Source organism: Stegostoma tigrinum, chromosome 27 (assembly GCF_030684315.1).
Source record: "Stegostoma tigrinum isolate sSteTig4 chromosome 27, sSteTig4.hap1, whole genome shotgun sequence".
In the NCBI taxonomy this organism is placed as follows: Eukaryota; Metazoa; Chordata; class Chondrichthyes; order Orectolobiformes; family Stegostomatidae; genus Stegostoma; species Stegostoma tigrinum.
In genome coordinates this window covers 13,701,782-13,722,133 of record NC_081380.1, presented here as the reverse complement: position 1 = coordinate 13,722,133, position 20,352 = coordinate 13,701,782, and the positions used below count along the sequence as shown (strand labels likewise).

The 20,352-nt window shown below is 41.5% G+C and overlaps 2 protein-coding genes and 1 long non-coding RNA gene across 5 annotated transcripts in view; 2 read left to right on the top strand and 1 right to left on the bottom strand.

Annotated features, from left to right (window-relative positions):
* Positions 1–1,566, top strand: part of mks1 (MKS transition zone complex subunit 1) — a 73,448-nt gene extending 71,882 nt beyond the window's left edge. For both annotated transcript variants that reach the window (XM_048557167.2, XM_048557166.2), the window contains one exon: positions 772–1,566. In XM_048557167.2, coding sequence (XP_048413124.1) covers positions 772–875 — 104 coding nt within the window. In that variant the 3' untranslated portion in view covers positions 876–1,566. The remainder of the gene's footprint in view (positions 1–771) is intronic.
* Positions 1,567–2,446: 880 nt separating this feature from the next.
* Positions 2,447–16,091, bottom strand: LOC125464590 (uncharacterized). The gene is made up of 2 exons (XR_007250051.2): positions 15,845–16,091; positions 2,447–2,934 (listed from the first exon to the last, which is right to left on the bottom strand). It is a non-coding gene; the product is annotated as an uncharacterized LOC125464590 (long non-coding RNA).
* Positions 16,092–16,215: 124 nt separating this feature from the next.
* baz1b (bromodomain adjacent to zinc finger domain, 1B) overlaps positions 16,216–20,352 on the top strand; it is a 91,842-nt gene continuing 87,705 nt past the window's right edge. For both annotated transcript variants that reach the window (XM_048557126.2, XM_048557127.2), the window contains exon 1: positions 16,216–16,577. In XM_048557126.2, coding sequence (XP_048413083.1) covers positions 16,462–16,577 — 116 coding nt within the window. In that variant the 5' untranslated portion in view covers positions 16,216–16,461. The remainder of the gene's footprint in view (positions 16,578–20,352) is intronic.

Sequence of the window (20,352 nt, the reverse complement as noted above, 5' to 3'; positions counted from 1 at the left end):
TGTGCATTTAGGCGAGACTGTAAATTGTTACATAAACAATTGATCAGTAGTGTTTATTCCTGCTTGGGTATCTGCTGGTTTCTTCTTTATCTTTATACTGTGTGAGTAGTTAATGCTATCTCAACACACCACTGCATTCCTTGGTGTCTTTGCCTCCTTGGTGTAAGGCGGGACTGTTTTGGGCTCTTTATCGAGCATTGCATTATGAATTACCCTATTCTGTCTGGAATGGAAGATTGAGTCCTGGCTAGTTTTGTTTGGGACCGAAGATTCTTCTGTCTGCTGATTGGAAGTGTCTAACGCATTATTGCTTGTAAATTGCCAGCCTGAAAGATATCAGTCTTTGTGCAAAATAACGTGTGCATGGTTATGTAATAACTGTTAAAGAAACTGCACATTGTGGGGGAGAAAGGGCTTCTCACAAAAACAAAGTTTCATGGAAGCACTGGTCCCAGAGCAGATGAGTTTAAGCAATAGCAATGCACTTTCTTATAGCCAATGGCTCAGCACATTGATGTCCTAAATTTGAGCTAAATTAACGTTTTGCCCTGGCTCTTCAGCAGGGCTAGTGTGGGAATTTTGAAAAGCATAACCAACGCAGTTAATAGAACTCTCCTCAGATTGGAGCGAAACAGTTTGCAACTTTTCTTTTCATTGAATAACTGACCTTATTACTCTACTCCCTGATTGGATGGAAGATAATTTTGTTTGCAAAGATAAACAAACATTTTTCAGTTTTCTCACTGTATGCTTTGTCTTTTTTCCATTCAGAGGCATTTGGTCGAGCACAGCAACGTATGCATGAAGCACAAGAGAGCCTTTCAAAAGACCTGCTGCGCGCATCTACATTTCTGGAATCAAAGTCAATGACATAATAAATCAACATCAGTTGCACTGGACTGTGATATTACAGGCTGAGAAGTAAAACTGACTCATTCAGAAGACAGCAAAATTGGAGAAACAACCCTGGGAGCATGTATTCTATTTAATTAGAGTTGGAATATTTTGCCACTCTTTTTGGCTTTCCCAAATTTTGAGCTTGCATATGCTTAAGTAACACAGTGAATGAAGTAATGCCTCACCTGAGACAATTGTAGGTTCATAAAATCGAGAGTTTCTCAGCCAACTGATGCATGTACTGTTCAGAATCACTTAGAAATTTTGATAAATAAGGATGACAGGTTTTTGAACCAAAATAGAATATTTGTTAATTCCTGACAGCAATGTTAAATGCTTATTGAAGAATTTTTTTTTCCACCGGCTTTGGATTCGACACTATCCTGTATATAGTTGGCTACCTATAGCTGCACAAACCAGAAGCTTTGATTCCTGTTTTTTGCTGAAGTAGGTGATGTCATAGCAGCAATAAGGACACTGCAAATGGCAAAGCAACTTGACTGAAGAAAATTCAGATGGCTCCCCTTCATATTGCAGTCCAAGATCATCTTGTGAATGTCTATGCACATGTGAATGTTGGGTAAACATTGAACTTTCCTTGATTGTGATGCTTTCTGTGGTACAAGTAAAGTTGTCATTATCCCAGATGACCATTGGGATACCTCATCAGAGATGACTGGTGGTGAACTTAATCTGAGAGTTAGCACGACAAGGTGAGGAACACAGTTGAGAAGTCAGGACCTTAATGGTAACCTCAGCTGGTGTGGAAAATGAATCTGCACTGTTGGTGTTGCTCACAATCACAAAACAGCCATTTAGCTGGCTGACCTAATGGCCCCTTGTGGTATAAAGGCCTACCAATTCACATTTGAGGCTCATATCTGAAGAATGGTGAGTTCAGAAGGATGATGGAACACTGTTGGCTTCTGGCAAGAGAGGAGACTGATTAATTTACAATGGGCTGTCTAGAGCAAAAAAATCTAATCAGATGCATATCTATCATGTCAGTTCATTTTTTACATTTAAATTGTAGGATACCCTTATGGTTGGACGAATTGATCACTTATAATATGACCATTTGAACCATGACGGCTGTACGATTAACAACTAATAAATGTTTAAACCCATGAAAGACTTAGAGAATCAGACAAGGTGGAAAATTCAGAATTTTACAGGATGCAATACTACTTGATCATTTAATTTGGCAAGTATTTCTTGAACTTTCTGACAACATCAATATATTGTGCTGAATGAGAACTGTTTCTTCCAACTTGTGGATGAGAACCTTTAGAAAAGCAATCAAGGGACATAATCAGTATACATAAAATCCCCTGAGAAGCTCATATCATAAGATATATTTACACCTTTATGGTTAGCATGAATATGTGTAGACTGTTGCATATTTCTCATTTGAATATAGAAAATAAGTTGTACCTGCAATACTAAAGTTTGTTATAAACCTGGAGCTGAAAGTAGGCCCTTTACTATACAAGAGTTCAATAACAATAAATGCTGGAAATCTTTAACAGAAAATGCTGGAAACTATCTGTATTTTCATTATTTTCAGTTTTTATTCCATTTCATTCCATGATCACTGAATTAGAGAAGGCCTTTAAAGTTGATTTAATCTTTTGAAGTGTAACTCATTAACAAAGGAGGAAACTTGTTTTTTTATCTATCAGGTCAAACAGCCTGGTGATAACGCAGGTTGTTGCAAAAGTTCAATAATACTTTCCAACTGGAAATTATACAAACACCCTTAAGGTCTTGGAGTAGATCTGTGGCTCAGGTTGTGGATATTGAGGTTGGTTGGCTCGCCGAACTGGTTTGTTGTTCTGTAGACATTTCATTACTGTGCTTGGTAACATCCTCAGTGCAGTCTCTGAAGCATCGGTGTGTTTTCCCGCCTGGCTTTTTAAACTCTAGGGTCCGTTGTGATGGATTGCCTCACTTCCAGGTTTCCTCTGCAGTGGAGCATATATGGGGATGAGTTCAATGTGTTCATTAATGGCTTGCTTCGTGGAGTGCTTAAACAACCTTAAAGTAAGAAAAGACAGAGGGTAGCATGCCTGCTTCTGAGCCAGAAGTTCCAAGTTTCAAGTCACACTCGAGTACTTGATGGCTAAAGATTGTGCCTTCATATGCAACCAAATAGATTCAGTATCCACTTCTAAATTCTGCTAACATTTGGTGAAAGTTGGAGAGATTCCTGGTAAGCTGTCTGAAGGAAAGCAGATAGGAGCCCCTACCATCACTATTCAAAGATCTGGATTGCAACATGCATTTTAATTCCTTAGAGGGTGGTCAGTTATCTGAGTGGCCACTGTTGACTAGATTAGTATCAACATAACAGAGCTCGATCCCCATTCTGGCTGGAGTGGATTCGGGACCTGCCTCCTTGCCCAATGCATGGGGAGGTGGTCAGATCTGACTTGGGCATAAAATTGAAGAAGATCATAAGCCAAGAGGGACTGGTCTAAAAGATGTTCAAGTGATACAGTTGCTAATGTAGCTACAGCAGGAACGGTCCGAATTCACACCTGTAATGTTCTGATACAGTCGAGTGTTAAAGCCACTACTTAATAAAACAGTAGTACCAAAACCATCTGTTGTTATATTGCGGCAAATATGCAGCTCTGCTCAACTGCTATGAATTTGTCACATTATCATTTGTGTAAATGAAACTGATTTTCTATTCTGCATATACCATAAGGAAAAAAGAGCCAGAAAGGTCCAACACCTAACTACCCCAGTTTATTCAATCCCGCCTAGGCCATGGGTTCATTGAACAAATCTCTTTCCCTTTGTATCTTGTTTGATATGGTTGCCTACTCTGTGTTTTATTTTGTTTTAGAATGTGATATATTCTGCGATTTGTTACGGAAGCAGCAATGATAACTCGGGAGCTATGAAATGAAAGATTTGAGTCTGTAATGCGCAAACATTTGGTAAACATGCAAATGTAGCTTGTAAGGGGTTAATTATCTTTTCTGAAATCTTTGGCACAAATAAATAGCCTTTAAAGTTTCAAAGACAAGGGGTTGGACTTTCACGGTCCCGGTAAGCCCAGACAAACATGGCCATCAAATGAGTCAAGTTCCATTCCTGTCCTTGGCTATTTCCATACTGTGGGGAAGGATCTGGACCCTAGATGCTGTATGCAAAAAAATACAACTGACATCAATGAAGACTCATTGGCGGCTCAAGCCAAGTCAGTTATTTTTCGTGGAGCGAGTAAGACTCTACCAGCTGTTGGTTGGAAGGCAGAACACTTGGCTTGGAGATGAGAAGAGCTTGAAAAATTTTTGTTTACAATTCATCGTGAGGTAACAGCATGAGATCTTTGTGTTCGTTAAGGCGAGCTTTCATTGTTTACTGGGTAGTTACATCTTCCAATATGTTTACCACATTGTTACTTCTGCCAAATGGCAACTGTCAAATAAAGACCAATGTAGAAAAGTCATTAACTGAATAGAGACCATTTACATAATTAAAAGGTAACCTAGTATGATAGCCAAGTGTAAATTTTTTTCCTCATTTTGTAAGTTCAGTCTACATAGCTGTTTAGATTGCAGTTTTGAAGTCTGTTTCACCTGGTGAGTTTTATTGGTTGTTGGCTGAAATCTACATACCAAATTGGTTTGCAGAGAGCTTGACATTATTTATGTATTTTGTTTGAAATAGTTTGGTAATTTAAGGAGCAGTCAGCTATTCACTTGTTACAGTGGCATGTCTGAGTTCTGTTGAGAAAATGAGTACTGGTTAGAGGATGGGAGTCAGGGTTTAGGGTGAATGAGTAAGGTGCTTGGGGAGTGGGGGAACTGTACAGTTCTCGGAAGCTTCAATAGTATATAGAGGAGCGACTGGCTGCATAGTAAGCATTGGGATAACAGTTTTTGGAAACACAGACAGATCTCTTCACCTGCCCACTCTGGACTAGTCCCACTTCCATTTTCACACCTGGTGTTAGGCCTGCCGTCAGGTTAGTTAGGGTCTGGACCCCTAGAAGATTCCATTTGATGACCATCACAAGACAAAGATCAGGTTTGTCTTGCTTTCATTGACTTAGCTAAGGAACTAATTAAACCTAGAGTCCAATTCTTCAAAACCATTGCTGGCCTCAGTCTTTGTAGTATCCAATATCTTAAGTTGTTTCTTGATATCCCATGGGGTGAATTCATTTGATTGAAGACAAGGAAGTGAGATGCAGGGGTCTTTGGAGAAGAGGCTGAGATGTACCATCAATTGGGAACTTCTAGCTGAGGATAATCACAAATGTGTTAGCCTTGTTTTTTGCACTAATATGCTGGGGTGTCCCAATGTTGAAAATGTGTATATTTGTGGAGCTCGTCCTCCTGTTAGTTGTCCGCTCTCACTCATTGCTGGAGTTGGCTGGACTGCAGATTTTATCCATTTGGTTGTGCAATCATTTAATTGTACACACATACACATTAACACTGTACAGGACAAAGCAAAGGCATTATATCCACAAACATTAACTCCCTCCACCAAATGGAGAAACGTTATAGAGAGCTACAGCACAGGGATTTTTAGAATGGGGGCGGGGGGGGTGGTCTTATAATTCACAGAAAGCTGGCATACAAATTTATCCAGTGAGAGGGAAGACAAATGAAATGTTAGCCTTTATTTCAAAGGGACTGGGGTATTAAAAAAATAGGAAGGCTGTGGAGGTCAGGTCATTGAGTACATTTTAAGACTGAGATAGGTAAGTTCTTGATTATCAAAGGGATCAAGGGTTTCGGGGAGAAAGCAGGAGAATGGGGTTAAGGAATTTATCAACCATGATTGAATGGGAGAGCAGTATCGATGGGCGGAATGGCCTAATTTCTGTTCCAATGTCTAATGGTCTTTAAAAGTAGACAAGGCACTGGTCAGACCATAGCTAGATTGCTGTCAATAAATTTAGTTCCATTATCTAAGAAAACATATACTGGCATTGGAGGCAGACCAGAGAAGGCTCACTGGGTTGATCGGAGGTTTGGAGGGACTTTCTTATGAGGAAACATTTGAGTAGGTCAGTCCTCTAGATAGTACAGTTTCGAAGAGTGAGCTGACTATATTGAAACATACAATACTCTTTTTGGGACTTAATAGTTTAGATGTTGAGAGGTTGTTTGCCTTGTGGGAGCATCTAGAATCAAAGGGCATAATCTCAGAATAAGGGGAGGCGATGGCCTAATGATATTATTGTTGGACTGTTGACCCAGAGACCCAGATAATATTCTTGGGACCTGGGGTTGTCAGAAAAATCCATGTGGTTCACTCAGATAGTAAGAACTGCAGATGCTGGAGTCAAAAATAACTGTGGAGCTGGAGGGACACAACAGGCCCAGCTGTGTTCCTCCATCTAGTTGACCAATGTCCTTCAGGAAAGGAAATCTGCCACCCTTACTTGATTTGGCTTACACGTGACTTCAGACTCATAGCAATGTGGTTTACTCTTAACTGCCCTCTGGGCAATTAGGGTGGGCAATAAATACTACCTAGCCAGTGATGCCCTCATCTTGTGAGTGAATGAATAAAGAAAGGAAAAGGGTCGCCCATTTAAGACTGGGACGAAGAAGAATTTCTTCTCCAAGGGTAGTGAATGTGGACTTCCTTATTGCAGAGGGCTGTAGAGGTTACTTCATTAAGTCCTTCAAGACAGACATTTTTTAATCCATAAAAGAATCAAGGGTCATTGGGAAAATGCAGAAAATGGAGCTGAGGATTGAGATCAGCCACAATCTCATTGAATAGCACAGCAGACTCGATGGGCTGAATGGTGAACTTGGGCTCCAAGACCTTTTGGCCTTATGGTCTAACTTCAACAAGTCAGTCTGAAAATCCAGTGAAATTTTTCCCAAGCACACTTTTAAACGGAGTTCTGGCATTAACAACATTGAAAACCTGGTGTACATCAGCATATTCAGTTTCCATTCTTTCCTTTACAATAAATCAACAAAGGTGATTTTCTTTCCAGCTGCGTGGATTTCTAAGGTCTATGCACCGCAGCAACTTCCCAGAATTGGAAGACAATGCTGCCAATGGCCATGCACAGAACCTTGGCACAGCTGTGCACAGCTTGGAGGGTACATTGGTTGTGAGTCACAAATTGCAGTATGCAAAAACCATGTTACATTTTTCTGCTGATATGCTTCCATAGACCTTCACTATTTCCAATTGTTTTTTCACTGAGCATTAATTTTGTGCAAGGCAGACTATCTTCAAAAATTGCTGAACATTTCTTTAAATTGAAATTAATCAATCATAAACAGCAAGATATTTTGATATATGGCCATGCACAAATTTTAATAAGTTGGCGATAGGACAACAAAATGAGTGGCATTTATTGGCATTCTGGTGCCCTTCACTAATGTGGTAATGTTACCAAGTTAATGAACTGAGTAAAAGATAATGGGTCAATGATAGGACCAGCAGTGTTTTTAATTTTTAATGACTTGAACCCTGGGGTATGGGACCCACATTAAAGTGAAGGTGGATACCAAACTTGGAAATGTGGCAAACAAAGAAACTTGTGAAATGTGCAGTCAGATCCATGATATTCAAGCGCAGAAAAAAACTGTGATAAAATGGTAGGAAGAGTGAGTAGAGCATAACTATGCTATACAATTTAAAAAAGATGAGTAAAAAGAGACGGACCCTGGGGTGCTAGTGGACAAATCTTTGCATTTGCCAGGACAGTTAATAAAACATGAGGGATCCTGGATTTTATTAACAGAATTCAAGTCAGGAAATTATGCTAAACCCACACAGAACACTGGCTTGACCAAAGTTCTGTGTCCAATTCTGGGTGCCACACTTAAAGAATGATAAGTTTTTGGAGGAAGGTGCAGCAGATTTTATTAAAAGCATGATTGGATTATATTGACTAAATTCTGCAGAACTTTCCAACGACTGTAGGTCCACGAACTAAAGGTTATAAATTTATGATTAGCTAAAGAACCAGAAGCAGCATAAGGAAAAACATTTTTTACACAATAATTAATTAGGATTTGCAATGACTGCCTGATAGGGGGATTGGTACAGATTCAATAGTGGCTTTCAAGATGGAACTGGATAAATATTTAGATGAGAAAAAGGAAGTGAAACAAATTCAGGTTTGATGGGCCGAATGGCCATCTACTGTCCGGTGATATTCTAAGATTTGATGGTTGCTTTGGACTGCAGCTTGATTCTTTGTGAGCTGCTAAACAATTTCTTATAAGGCAGCTCTGCAATAGCTGGCTGGATCAGACTTGCAGAACAACTTCAAGCTCTTCAATGATAAGCCATTTGGCGCTGTTCTTAATTTGTAGAATCCCTACAGTGTGGAAACAGGTCATTCAGCCCATTGAATGCATGTCAACCCTCTGAAGAGCAGCCAACCCACACCCATTCCCCTCCCTATCCCATCCCTGTAACCCTAAATCTCCTGTGGCTAATCCACCTAACCTGCACACCTGATTATGGGGGGAAACTGGAGCACATGGAAGAAACCCACGGATAGACAGGAGAATGTGCAAACTACACACAGACAATTGCCCAAGAGTGGAATTGAACCTAGGTGCCTGGTGCTGTGAGGCAGCAGTGCTAATCCCTGAGCAATTGTGGCAGACAGTGTAAAGTACAATAGCTAACAATATTTTGACAGTTGCCACTGCCAAAGATCCCAAATTAACTCCCCGCTGTGTTGTACACAATGTAAGAAATAGGATGAGAGGAGGCTGTTCAGTCTTTCAAGTCTGCTTTGCTATTCTACATCATAGTTGATCTTGTACCCTAACTCTATCTTCTTCGACTAGCTATGTATCCCTTATTTCCTTTGATATCTAATAATCCTTTCAAATAGTATCGTATACACACTCATTAATTGACTATCAAAATCTGGATGGTTTCCATTCCCCTTACCTCAATATATCTCAGGGACATCAAAGCCACTTACAGTCAATTACTCCGATACTGTTTAAAATTTGATAATTAAACCAAACTACATATGAAAAGTGGCGATTTGTAATCTATATTGTCCTATAAATGTGACTAACCTGCATCTTCACATGACTGTTGCTGACATCATCTTATGATGCTGTGGTCATATTGTCTGCAACGTCTGGGATACCTTGAATATATTGACAGTCATGATTCCTCCTTGCTGCTATAAGTCTAAGTTACAGATATCAAGTGGGGAAGAATGCCCAAATAGAATTTTCAGTAGAAAAGGGACTCAATCATTAACAGTAAAAGTCTATTACACAAGATTTAATATCTTTTTTTACATTATATCTAAGATACATGATAGTCCTTTATGAGACACCAAGGTCAATGTAAGAGTAAGTACACATTACCGCTCTGAACACTGTGATACAAATTTTGAGACAACTGAACAACTATAACACTGCTTAGTCCTTCGCAGGAACTGTGTTTTATATTCTGATTTGTGGAGCTTATTTTGTGGTGGTAATTACTCTTTAAGTTACACACTGTCTCATACAACATCGAGTTCAGTTTAGATAGGCCATAAAGGCAATATGTTTTTATGCATTGGACCAATCCCAGGTAATACTTGAAAATTCCAGTTATTACTTTAGATGTAATATTTTAACATCTGCAGGTTTGAATTTATCAATACACAATATGGTCTGAAGCTGGAGGAACACAGCAAGCCAGGCAGCAACAGAGGAGCAGGAAAGTTGATCTTTCAGGCCAGGTCTCTTCTTAAGAAAGGCTCAGAAAACTCAGCCATTTTGCATTGTCTAGAATATAAAATTAAGTGCAATTGGGTCCTGGAGGTTTTCGTGGGTTTGTCTGCTGCTTTTGACTACTTTTTCCATCTTTTTCTTCCATTTGCTTAGGTAATTGCTTAAAAGATCTCGGTACAAAGAATAAGGCAGGATGTCTAATCTAGCAATGTAACCAAGTTTCCAGTCAGAACAGGGCTATTTTAAGTGATTTTTCTCTTTGAGTACTAGATTTCAAATGTTATAAATCAGCTAATTAAAACAAAAGCATTTTTATAGAGGAGATTTTGCCATTTTGTTTAAATTTGAGAAATTAATCTGATGGTTGAAAGCCCATTTTTTCGACCCACAAATTTTACAGAGTCGGAGAAATGGGATAAATTACAAATTATTGTTTAGGCGCTAACAAAGACAAAATACTGTGGCTGTTGGAAATCTGAAACAAACACAGAATGCTAGATAAACTCAGAAGGTCTGATAGCATCGGTGGAGATAGAAACAAAGTTAACGGTGCGAGTCTGGTCTGTTGCTTCAGTATAAGGGCTGTTAAGCCTGGGTTTTAAAATTGTGCAAAATGTTAGAAAACTGGGAATGAAAAATTTTGGGTTCAAAGAATAAGAAAGAAGAGGAAACAATCCCTTTTCCATTTAGGATGAACTGCAGTTAAAATCGACCAAGACACAGAGGTATAATAAGAGGGAAACTAACTTGACTCAAAGTGCCAAGGATATGCTACTCACTGAATAGGTGTGTAAATATGTTGTTGTTCTGTTACTTCCTACCTGATCAAGAGACAGATAAACAGTTTACGAATTTACTGTACTCATCCTTTAGTATGTATGAAATACTTGTTGTGTGAGTGTCACTTATGAGGCCAATATTAATTGTCCTGCTTAATTTTTCTGGATTGTGGTGAGCTGTCATCTTAAACTACAGAAGTTCTTCAGGTGCAAAGTATACCCACAGTTCCAAAATTTAGATCCAGTCACAGTGAAGAAATGGCAATATAGTTCTAGGTCAGGGTGGTGTGTAACTTGGAAGGGAACTTGCAGGTGGTGGTGTTCTAATGTATCTCCTGCCCTTGTTCCCCAAGGTGGGGAGATAGGTGCTGTTGAAAGCAGCTTGAGACATTGCTTAAATAAATCTTGCAAGAATCCTTAGATTTAGGAAAAGTCACAGAGCACTGGAAAACTGCCAAACATGTTTACTCAAAAAAAGGAGACAAAACACACACACACACACACACGACTAGATAGTTTGACACATGATACTGGGAAATGTTATGAGTATTATAAAGGATATTACAGCAGAGTATTTACAAATTCACTGCATTTAGCAGGTTACCTAAGAGGGCCAATATTTAATGCCCATCTGTAGCTGCTTGTGAGAAGGTGATAGTGAATTGCCTTCTTGAACTGCTCCAGTCCACAATTTATCAGGAATGATATTTCAGGATTCCTACCTAGCGACATTGGAAAATAATGGCAATATTTATCTAAAGTCTGGATAGTGAGTAGCTTGGTGAAGAACTTGCAGATGGAGGTGTTCCCATGCATCTGTTGTCTGTGCCCTTCTAGATGGTAGTGGTTGTGGGTTTGAAAGGTACTGTCCAAAGAATTTCAGCAATGCATCTTGTAGATAGTACACCCTGCTGCTTGTGTATCGGTGATGCAGGGACTGAATGTTTGGATGTGGTGCAAATCAAGCAAGCCACTTTTCCTGGATGGTGTCAAGCTTCTTGAGTGTTCTTGAAGCTGCCCTCATTCAGATCTTGATAGGGTAAATGCAGAGAGGTTGTTTCCCTTTTGAGTGAAAATCAAGAATCAGACAGCATAATCTCAGAATAAGGGGAGACCTATTTAAGGCAGAATTGATTAATTAGTGCAATTCTTTACCATAGAGGGCTGTTGAGGGAATTGAGGGTTATAGAGATGAAGCAGGAAAGTAGAGTTATGTATTATGTGATCAACTATGAGCATACTCAATGAGCCAAATAGCTTTATATTTTTCCTAAGTGCCCTGGGTCGTCTTGTCTTATGTCATGACCATGAAATTTGTTCTCGAGTACATATTCAATTTTCATATGGAATCTGGTTCTGCCACCCTTTCAACTTTTCCTCACCTGTGAACATGCCACTGGTGCAAAATAATCTACTATTTCTCCTCTCACTCTTCTGTAATAACCTTGGGGAAATTAGCTAGTGCTGTGTACAAATTTATTATTTTTCATCCAGAACAAGACAGTTTTGATAATGCATGTAATGTCTTTGAATGAAGGCCGTTTTCCACAGCACCAGATGAGCAGTTAGGATCCCCTTTCAATATTCAAAGGAGAGTACTTCAGCATTCAAAAAAGAATTCTGTCTGCCAACCCTCCTGTCATGTAACTTCATCAAATAGAAATAATTGGTTGAAAATTGTTTTGCTATCTGTGGGATCTAGCTGTACAAAATGTGGCTGTACTTTGCTTATGAAACAGTATTCTGAAGCAGTTCAAAACTTGATGCTTTTATATAAATAAATGTGGTACACAGTGATTGACATTTGAAAATGACATGCTGACTCAATGTGTGTGATATCATTTGTAATATTGGGTTCTAAAGTGGTCAAAACCATGTATAGTCTTAAATTTGATGTGCATTACCATATTGTGTTTCTATGTGTTAAGGGGAGATATGGGGGTTGAATTTTCTTAGATGCAGTAACTTTGTGCAGTTTACTAGTCTGCTTTTTTTTAAAATGAAAGGAGAGAGCTCCGAATTTCTATGATGAGATTCTGATCAGGGCTCCTTCAAAATGTGGAGCCATTCATCATTTCTGACAATTCTTTGGTAATGCTGAGGGTCCAGGAAAAGGCAAACCATAAACCCATGACAAAGGTCCAAAAACATTGTCGCTTTAACAGTTACTGATAAATAGTAAGCATATATGTTAAGTGTGAGGTTAGGGTGATGGCAAGGAAGGGGGCCAGGAGAGTGATCGCCTGGTATAGGTCAGGATGTGTGGGAATACTAGGTCTGGTGGGAAAGGATGCGAATTGGGTCAGGGGTTGCAAGTGCAGTAGAGGTGGAGAAGGGGGGTCAAGTCTCTGGGGTGGAAGGGAGAAGCAGGTTGGGTCCAGAACGGGCAAGGGGCAAAGCAGACTTGTGTCTGGGGAAAAGGGACGAGTGTGTCTGGAGCAGGTGAAGGGTGAGAGAGGATAAGGTTGGATCCAAAATGGTTGAAGATGGATTGGGTCTGAAATGGGGTGATATGCAGGAGTGTCAGGTGATGGTCAGGGAAGTGTAGCTGATCTGAAGGTGTGTTTGGAGTGTTAGGTTAAGACAATGCATTTAACAGTCTAACACTTTGATTTATGATTTACTAAATTTCACTGGAGACCTCTGAATTCTGTAGTTTAAATGGAGACTTCCAGAGAGTTCCAAGCATAGAGTAATTGCCCCTTGGAATCTTCAAATTTCTTGGCCATTCCTCTGATATCTGCCAGGATGGGGATCCACAGGGCTCACAGTGCAACTCCCATCAATGCTGGAATAACACCTATCTGGTCATCAGAAAACCCACACCATTGTTCCTGGAGTGTCTGAAGTTTGTTACACAGTAGACGTCCAGGCAAACAGTTTGGTCTATTAGGAAAAAGTGGTAGAAGAGCGTTTTTAAAAACAACTGCTGATGCCTAGCCAGTAAGGTCCAGCAGCGCACAAGATTGAGAAACTAACCCTATCGCAGGTAATGGGCAGACATTCCCTATGTGCGAAAAGGTGCTGCTTGTCTGGCAGTCTTCAAAAAGTCAGGGCTGGAGAAAAATTCCTGTGTGGCTCAAGGATAAAATATCCCCAGATGTTGGAAGCTGAGGTATAGAAGACATGTTTGCTTTGAAACTATTTGTAAGTTAACACCAAGAAAACTCCAGAAACCAATTATAGCTCAGCCAACTGAAGAAGAAACTTTAAAGTGGAAACAAGGTGACCTCAACTAACATTGAGCATCTGTCAGGTTCTTGTTGAGGGTAAATCTTTAGCTCTGGTAGAATCATAGAGCTGTACAGCATGGAAACAGACCTTTCGGTTCAACTTGTCCTTGCCAACCAGATATACGAAACCAATCCAAAAATAGGTCAAGAAACGCCTACAGAAACAGCATCAGAAAGATTCTACAGGCCCTGACAAATTCATCACACTACCCCACATCAGGAACATGTCAGAACTCACCACAAGACTTCTATGACCGCTGGGCATCAGAGTGGCACACAAACCCACATCAACCCTACGACAAGTACTCACCCGAACTAAAAACCCACTCCCCGCCATGGACAGGACCAATGTCACCTACAAGACCCCCTGCAGAGACTGAGAGAAACACTACATCGGACAAACAGGAAGGAAACTAACAACAAGAGCACATGAACACAAACTGGCTACAAAAAGACACGACCAATACTCACTCATCTCAATCCACATGGACAAGGAGAACCACAACTTCAACTGGGACAATGCCAAGATCCTGAGACAGGCTAGGCAGAGACAAGCACGAGAATTCCGGGAAGCATGGCACTCCACGAAGTAGGCTAATAATAAACACATTGAACTCCACCCCATGTACATTCCACTACGAAGGAAACCCAGAAGTGAGCCAGTCTATCGCAACAGACCCCAGGGTTTAAAAACCAGGCGGGAAAACCTCAACACCCACAACCCGAGCTACAGATCTACTCCAAAACCTTAGCAATCCAATTCCATTTGCCAGCATTTAGCCTGTATTCTTCTAAATCCTTCCTATTCATATACCCATCTAGATGCCTTTTAAAAGTTGTAAACGTACCAGCCTCCATCACTTACTCTGGCAGTTCATTCACCAGTTCATGTGCCACCCTCTGCAAGAAAATGTTGTCCCTTAGATCCCTTATAAATGTATGTAATCTAGTTTTGGATTCCCCTACCCTGGGGGAAAGGACCTTGGCTATTTACTCTTTCTATGTCCCTCATGATTTTATAAACCTTGATAAGGTCACTGCTCAACCTCCAATGCTCTGTGGAAAATAGCTACAGCCTATTCAGCCTCCACTTATAGCTCATCCCTCCAAACCTGGCAATGTCCTTGTAAATCTTTTCTGAATCCTTTCAAGTTTCACAACATTTTTCCTGTAGTAGGGAGATCACAAGTGAATGCAGTATACCAATCGTGGTCTAACCAATGTCCTGTACAGCTGCACGTGACCTCCTAACTCATCATCACTTTATCAGAGGCTGCACTGAGGATGTTACCAAGCATGATAACGAAATGTCTGTATAACAACAAACCAGCTCGGTGAGCCAACCAACCTCAACATCCATCTGCCACTCCTGAGCCCATTGCCTATTTGATCTGATCTGTTTCAAGTAGTTCTTTTGTGTAAAACAGTTCATGTATTTTTTTGGGTGAAATATACTTTGTACTTTTAATAAAAGAACATAATCATGAACACACCTGAACTGAAATATAAACAAATTACTAGGAAAAACTCAGCAAGTCTGTTGCCACCTGTAAAGAGGATGCAGTTAATGTTTCGGGTCCAGTGATCGACCTTCAGAACTAGGCTAGCAAGGTTTTCAGGGCGTCTATGCAAAAATATAATGCCAAGTTTCAGTTTGGGACCTGTCCACTTACAAAAAATGCAACATGTTTTGATGTAGGATGTCCAATTATTTCCGATAAGCCTAGTATTAACGAACTTTTTAAAGTACACATAAGCACACTAATAATCACTCAACATTTTTCGGGGAAGTGAGAACCTCCAATCGTTATTTTTAGTGTACACCTCATCCCCCTCTCTCCTGACAAGAGTCCAGGAAGTTCCGAGCAGTGGTCGCTGAAATCAGAAACACTTTCTCTGTACACACACTGCCGGACCTACCGAGTTTCTCGAACAATTTCTGTTCTTGTTTCGAGGATTAAAAAAAAATCTAACGTTCTGTACCCAAAGTGAAGGACAGCAATATTGGGTGGAGTTTGATGGGTGCCTGGGATAGAGGAAGATACTAGGGCTACTCCAGTGATTGACTGACAGATGCCTTACAGCCGCACGCACAACTCGCCCATCCACCGCTTTATTTACCAACCACCCTCCCACCCCTCTACAACCATACGTGCTGGCCGCCCGGGCTCTGATTGACGGCTGACTGTCCCAATCACTTTCTGTATGACATCCATCAATCATCTGCAAGCCCCACCTTCCGTCACTTTCCTCCAATCGCTGAACCAGCAGGTTAGATTTTACCCCTTCACTTTGTGCGTATGTTTTCAATTTTTAAAAAAGAGTCGTCTTTTCCTTTAACAAAATGCTCGAACTTGACAGGCGTCGACAACGCTTTTCCCTTACACACAACTTAACGGACTGCTCGGCCGATCCGAAAAAGAACTCCCTCCATCGCCAGGTTAAGCGACGGCCGTAACCTTTCACCCTCGAAATCTCGAACCCGCGCTCCAAGCGCGCACTGTGCGGTGCTGATGGACAGCAGACACAGCCAATCGGAGGGCGGCAGCGTGCGGTGTTCAGCCAATGGCGATGGAGAAGGTCCGGGTGTTTCCGGCAGGCCGTTCGGGTCTGCTCGGTGGCGGGAGGTGTCGATCGGCCGCCGGTCAGGAGCCGAGCTGCGGAACATCCCGCCATTTTTGAACTCTGCCGCTGGAGCCGGGGCGTGAGGATCGCGCCTTCTCTTTCACTTTTGGGCGATCGGAGCAGCCGAGAAACGGACAGTCCTTTAACCTATTTTCCCCACCCTCCCCCTTCCCCATCACCACCGGCAGGAGCTCCCTTTGAGAGCCGAGCCGGCTGGCCGGCTGGACCATGGCGCCGCTGCTGGGCAGGAAGCCATTCCCGTTGGTGAAGCCGCTTACAGATCTGTCGGCAGAGGAGACTATCTATGTGATCGAGCACAGCGGAGAGGGGTTTCGGAGCAACGAGTATCCTTTAGATCCGAGCCAGGGACCTGAGGGGATCGGAACCCGGCCTTGGGCGATAGCCGGCGTCTCCTAGGGACAGGGGCCTAGGTTTGAGGCAGGAGCTGCCGGGAAGGAGATGCTGTGGGGAGATAGCGCCCTGCTGTCACTATCTGTCAGCGCAGGCCTGTTCAGCGGCAGTGTCCTCCAGAGTGAATTCAGTCAACGTTACCAACTCTACAAGTTAGTCATTGTCAGGAGGCCCTTTGCTGCCAGGCTGGGCCTACTCTTGGGCATTTTTACCGTGCAGTCCTGGAGGGGAATAAATAAAGGGGCCGCACGGGAACGAGCTTCTTCTCAGCTCACAAGTTAAACGTGTGGCTGGCCTACGGTTCCATGTTTAACTACTTTGACGACAGGACTGACTGCAGCTGTCAAAAGACTGGTCCAGCGCTTTCCCTGCTTAATGCTGATGCTTCCACAGCATCAACCTTTTTAACGAGTGAATGACTTGTTATTTAAGCAACTTTGTGAATTTGTTACTCAAATTGCTTTTAGTCACTTTGGATCTGTATTAAATTGAGTAGCTTCATGCAGAAATGAAAATTACGTGTACTGGAGACACGCACAAATAGCTGAAAATGCTAGAGGCACACAGCAGGCCAGTCGTCATCTGGAACTCAGGGGGTTGTGATATTGGATTGTGGTCTTCAGTTAGTGATCTATTCTCTTTTGTAAAATGCTGTTGTCTGTGTGCTTTAATTGTTGTTTAGAGCTAAATGTTCTATATGTTTCTGATATGGACAGTATTGTCTTCTGTGAAGCTTTAGGAATGCTATCTGAAATGAAACTGTTTAATGTATTAAAGTACTTTGAGGAAAGCTTGATTCAAGAATGCATTGGAACAGTTAGAAAGATGTCAGAGTGTTTTTTAAAAAAATTAGACTTTTTTGGGTTTGTGTTCTGAACTTATTTTTATTTCTGATCTACAGGAGTGCTTACACCTCCCCCCTCACCTCCCTTCAAGGCCCAAAGCCAACCTTTGATATTTGACAGGGGTTCACCTATACATGTGCCAACTTGGCCTACTGTACCGCTGCTCCTGATGTGGCCTCCTTGACATGGGTGAGACCAAGCGGATACTGTGGGACAGTTTCGTAGAGCATCTGCACTCTGTAGGTGATAAACGGCAACATCTTCCATTTGCCAACCATTTTAACTGCTCCCTTCACTCCTTGGGTGACATATCCATCCTGGGCTTCCTCCTGTGCCGCAATGACACCATATGCAAACTGGAGGAGCCTATAGCCTGATTGCCTGAACATAGAATTCACCAGTTTTAAACCCCCCCCCCCCCCCCCCCCCAGCATCCCTCTCATCCCTGCCGCCTTGACCTGATACAACCTGTTTATCTTCCACACCTATTCGCCCTACCCTTCCTTTCGACCAATCCCCACCACTCCTTACCTGCATTCATCTATCACCATCCCACCTACCTTCCTCAGCCTCACCTGTCTTCTCAATTTATTTCCCAGCTCCCTGCCCCCTCCCCATTTCTGAAGAAGGGTCCTGACTGGAAGCGTCAACTTTCCTGCTCCTCTGATGCTGCCTGGCCTGCTGTGTTCCTCCAGCTCCACACTGTTGTCTCTGACTCCAGCATCTGCAATTCTTGCTGTCTCTGAGTTCACATACTTTGTTTGCTGAAGGCGCAGCTCATGCTTTTCATTCTAAAATGCAATACAAAAATTCTACAAGGGTTTTGCATGCAAGAAATGTAAGTGAAAGAAAATATAATCCCTCTAAAAGCAGTATGTACATCAATTCCAGCAAAAAGCTTCATTAACTTATTTTATTCCCTTAGCTGTGGCTACCAGTTTAACCTTTATAGTAGCTTGTACAGATTCGCACAAGGTTTGTGTGGAAGGTTTCAAAATAGAATGACTTCCGTGTCACTAGCTAAGCTGTTTGAATGTATTGGTAAGGATTTTTTGAGAAAAGAAAAGCTTTATTTAAAATAAATCTTTAACTTTTGAGTTATGGCAGTTTGTGTAAAGTTTCCAGTTTTTTTTAAGTTTATCTAGGTTTGGAATCTGTGAACTTGAGAACACAGTCTGCTTTGATCAATAGCATCCTGCTTTCATTGAGATCTGTAAGAGCAGTACTGCAGTTCTCCTGTCAAGTGGCTAAAGTTTAGAACTCTGATTTGTCATACCTTCGTGGTCATCAAGATGCTTTGGGTACAGCATTTCATGATTACAAGCCCTTTTTTTAAATGAAGAAAAGAAGACTGGTTACCTTAAAAAAAGTTCAAACACTGCTATAGTACAGTTATCTGGCCAATCTTGTTTAGAAATGGCACTAGGATATCAGTGTATTTGAATCTATTCTTCAGATGAGAGGTTGGAGGTGACTGGAGTGCCGGAACAAAATCATTGTCTGCTCTTGTGGAAAACCATTTTACTGGTGTTTTGATGAGCTTATACCACATTGGAAAAAGAACTTTGATTAGCCATCATTGCCTGTCTGCAGATCTTTACTTGCAGCACTGTAAGTGGTGCTGAAGGCCTTGGAAAAGTGAGAAAATTTGTGTTTTTGAAACAGGGCTGAACGCGATGATTGATTATGACTCATTGCCATCCAAATTTGACACTATGGCAGAAGGAGTTATTCTTTCTGAATTGGTGTACAGATGAGCTGAGATTTCTTGTGCTATTATACAAGAATATTTTGCGACGTTTTCGAATGATCCGAGTCTGAAGAATAAATCCCAACTTTGAAAATATTGATCATCTCCTGATATCTTTGGTTGTGATACGAAATATGATGGTTTTAGGTAGTCCTGATTTGTCGTGTACCACTAACTTCTCCATGGGCAGCAGTCTCTAAGTAGCAGAGACAAACAATTTGTCCAATACTGATGGTGGAAAAGTGGTCTCCTGGAAAAGCATGACTGTATCATGGTGTAACTGGCTGCAGAAATTGATGTAGAGTCACATTATTACTGACAGGTGGCATGGTGGCTCAGTGCCTAGCACTGTTGCCTCACAGTGCCAGGACCCTGGGTTCGATACCAGCCTGGAGTGTGTCTCTGTTTGCCTTTGCGCACACCTCTTGTGTCTGTGTGTGTTTCCTCTGAGTGCTCTGGCTTCCTCCCACATTTCAAAGATGTGCGGGTTCGGTGGATTGGCTATGCTAAATTGCCTGTAATATCTAGGGTGGGAATTGCAGGGATACTGTTAGCAGTTGGGTCTGGGCGGGATGCTCTTCGGAGGGTTGGTGTGGAGTCGATGGGCGGAATGGCCTGCTTCCATTCTGTAGGGATTCAGTGGATGCTGTGTGGAATTTCAGAGTGCTGATGAGTAATGAAGTTACGTTGGTCACATCTTTCCAATGATGGCAAAGGCTAAATGCAAGTTGTTGTGCTTTGAATGGACTACTGAGCAGTTTCTGAATGGACATGTCCTGTGCAATGCTTGGTCTTCATGGCTAAGCTGTCAATTAGACAAAAGGGTTTCCGTAGATCTTTTAGCTTAATCTGAAGGTCGTGGCAGATTCGGTGATCTTTTTTGTAACTACGCCCCACTAGGAAGTTGTAATGCACTTTTCTGTTGACTTTCACTGGCATGTTGTTGACAAATGCAAATTAGTCTTTCTCGGACATCATCTTCTTTATGAATTATGCTTTTAGTTTACAAAAACACCTGTTTGATAATGGTCACCTTGAGGACAGTCTCCTGGTCAGGATACCATGTTGCATTGTTGTCTCAATACCTACTTAAAGTATTAGTACCAGCAGATT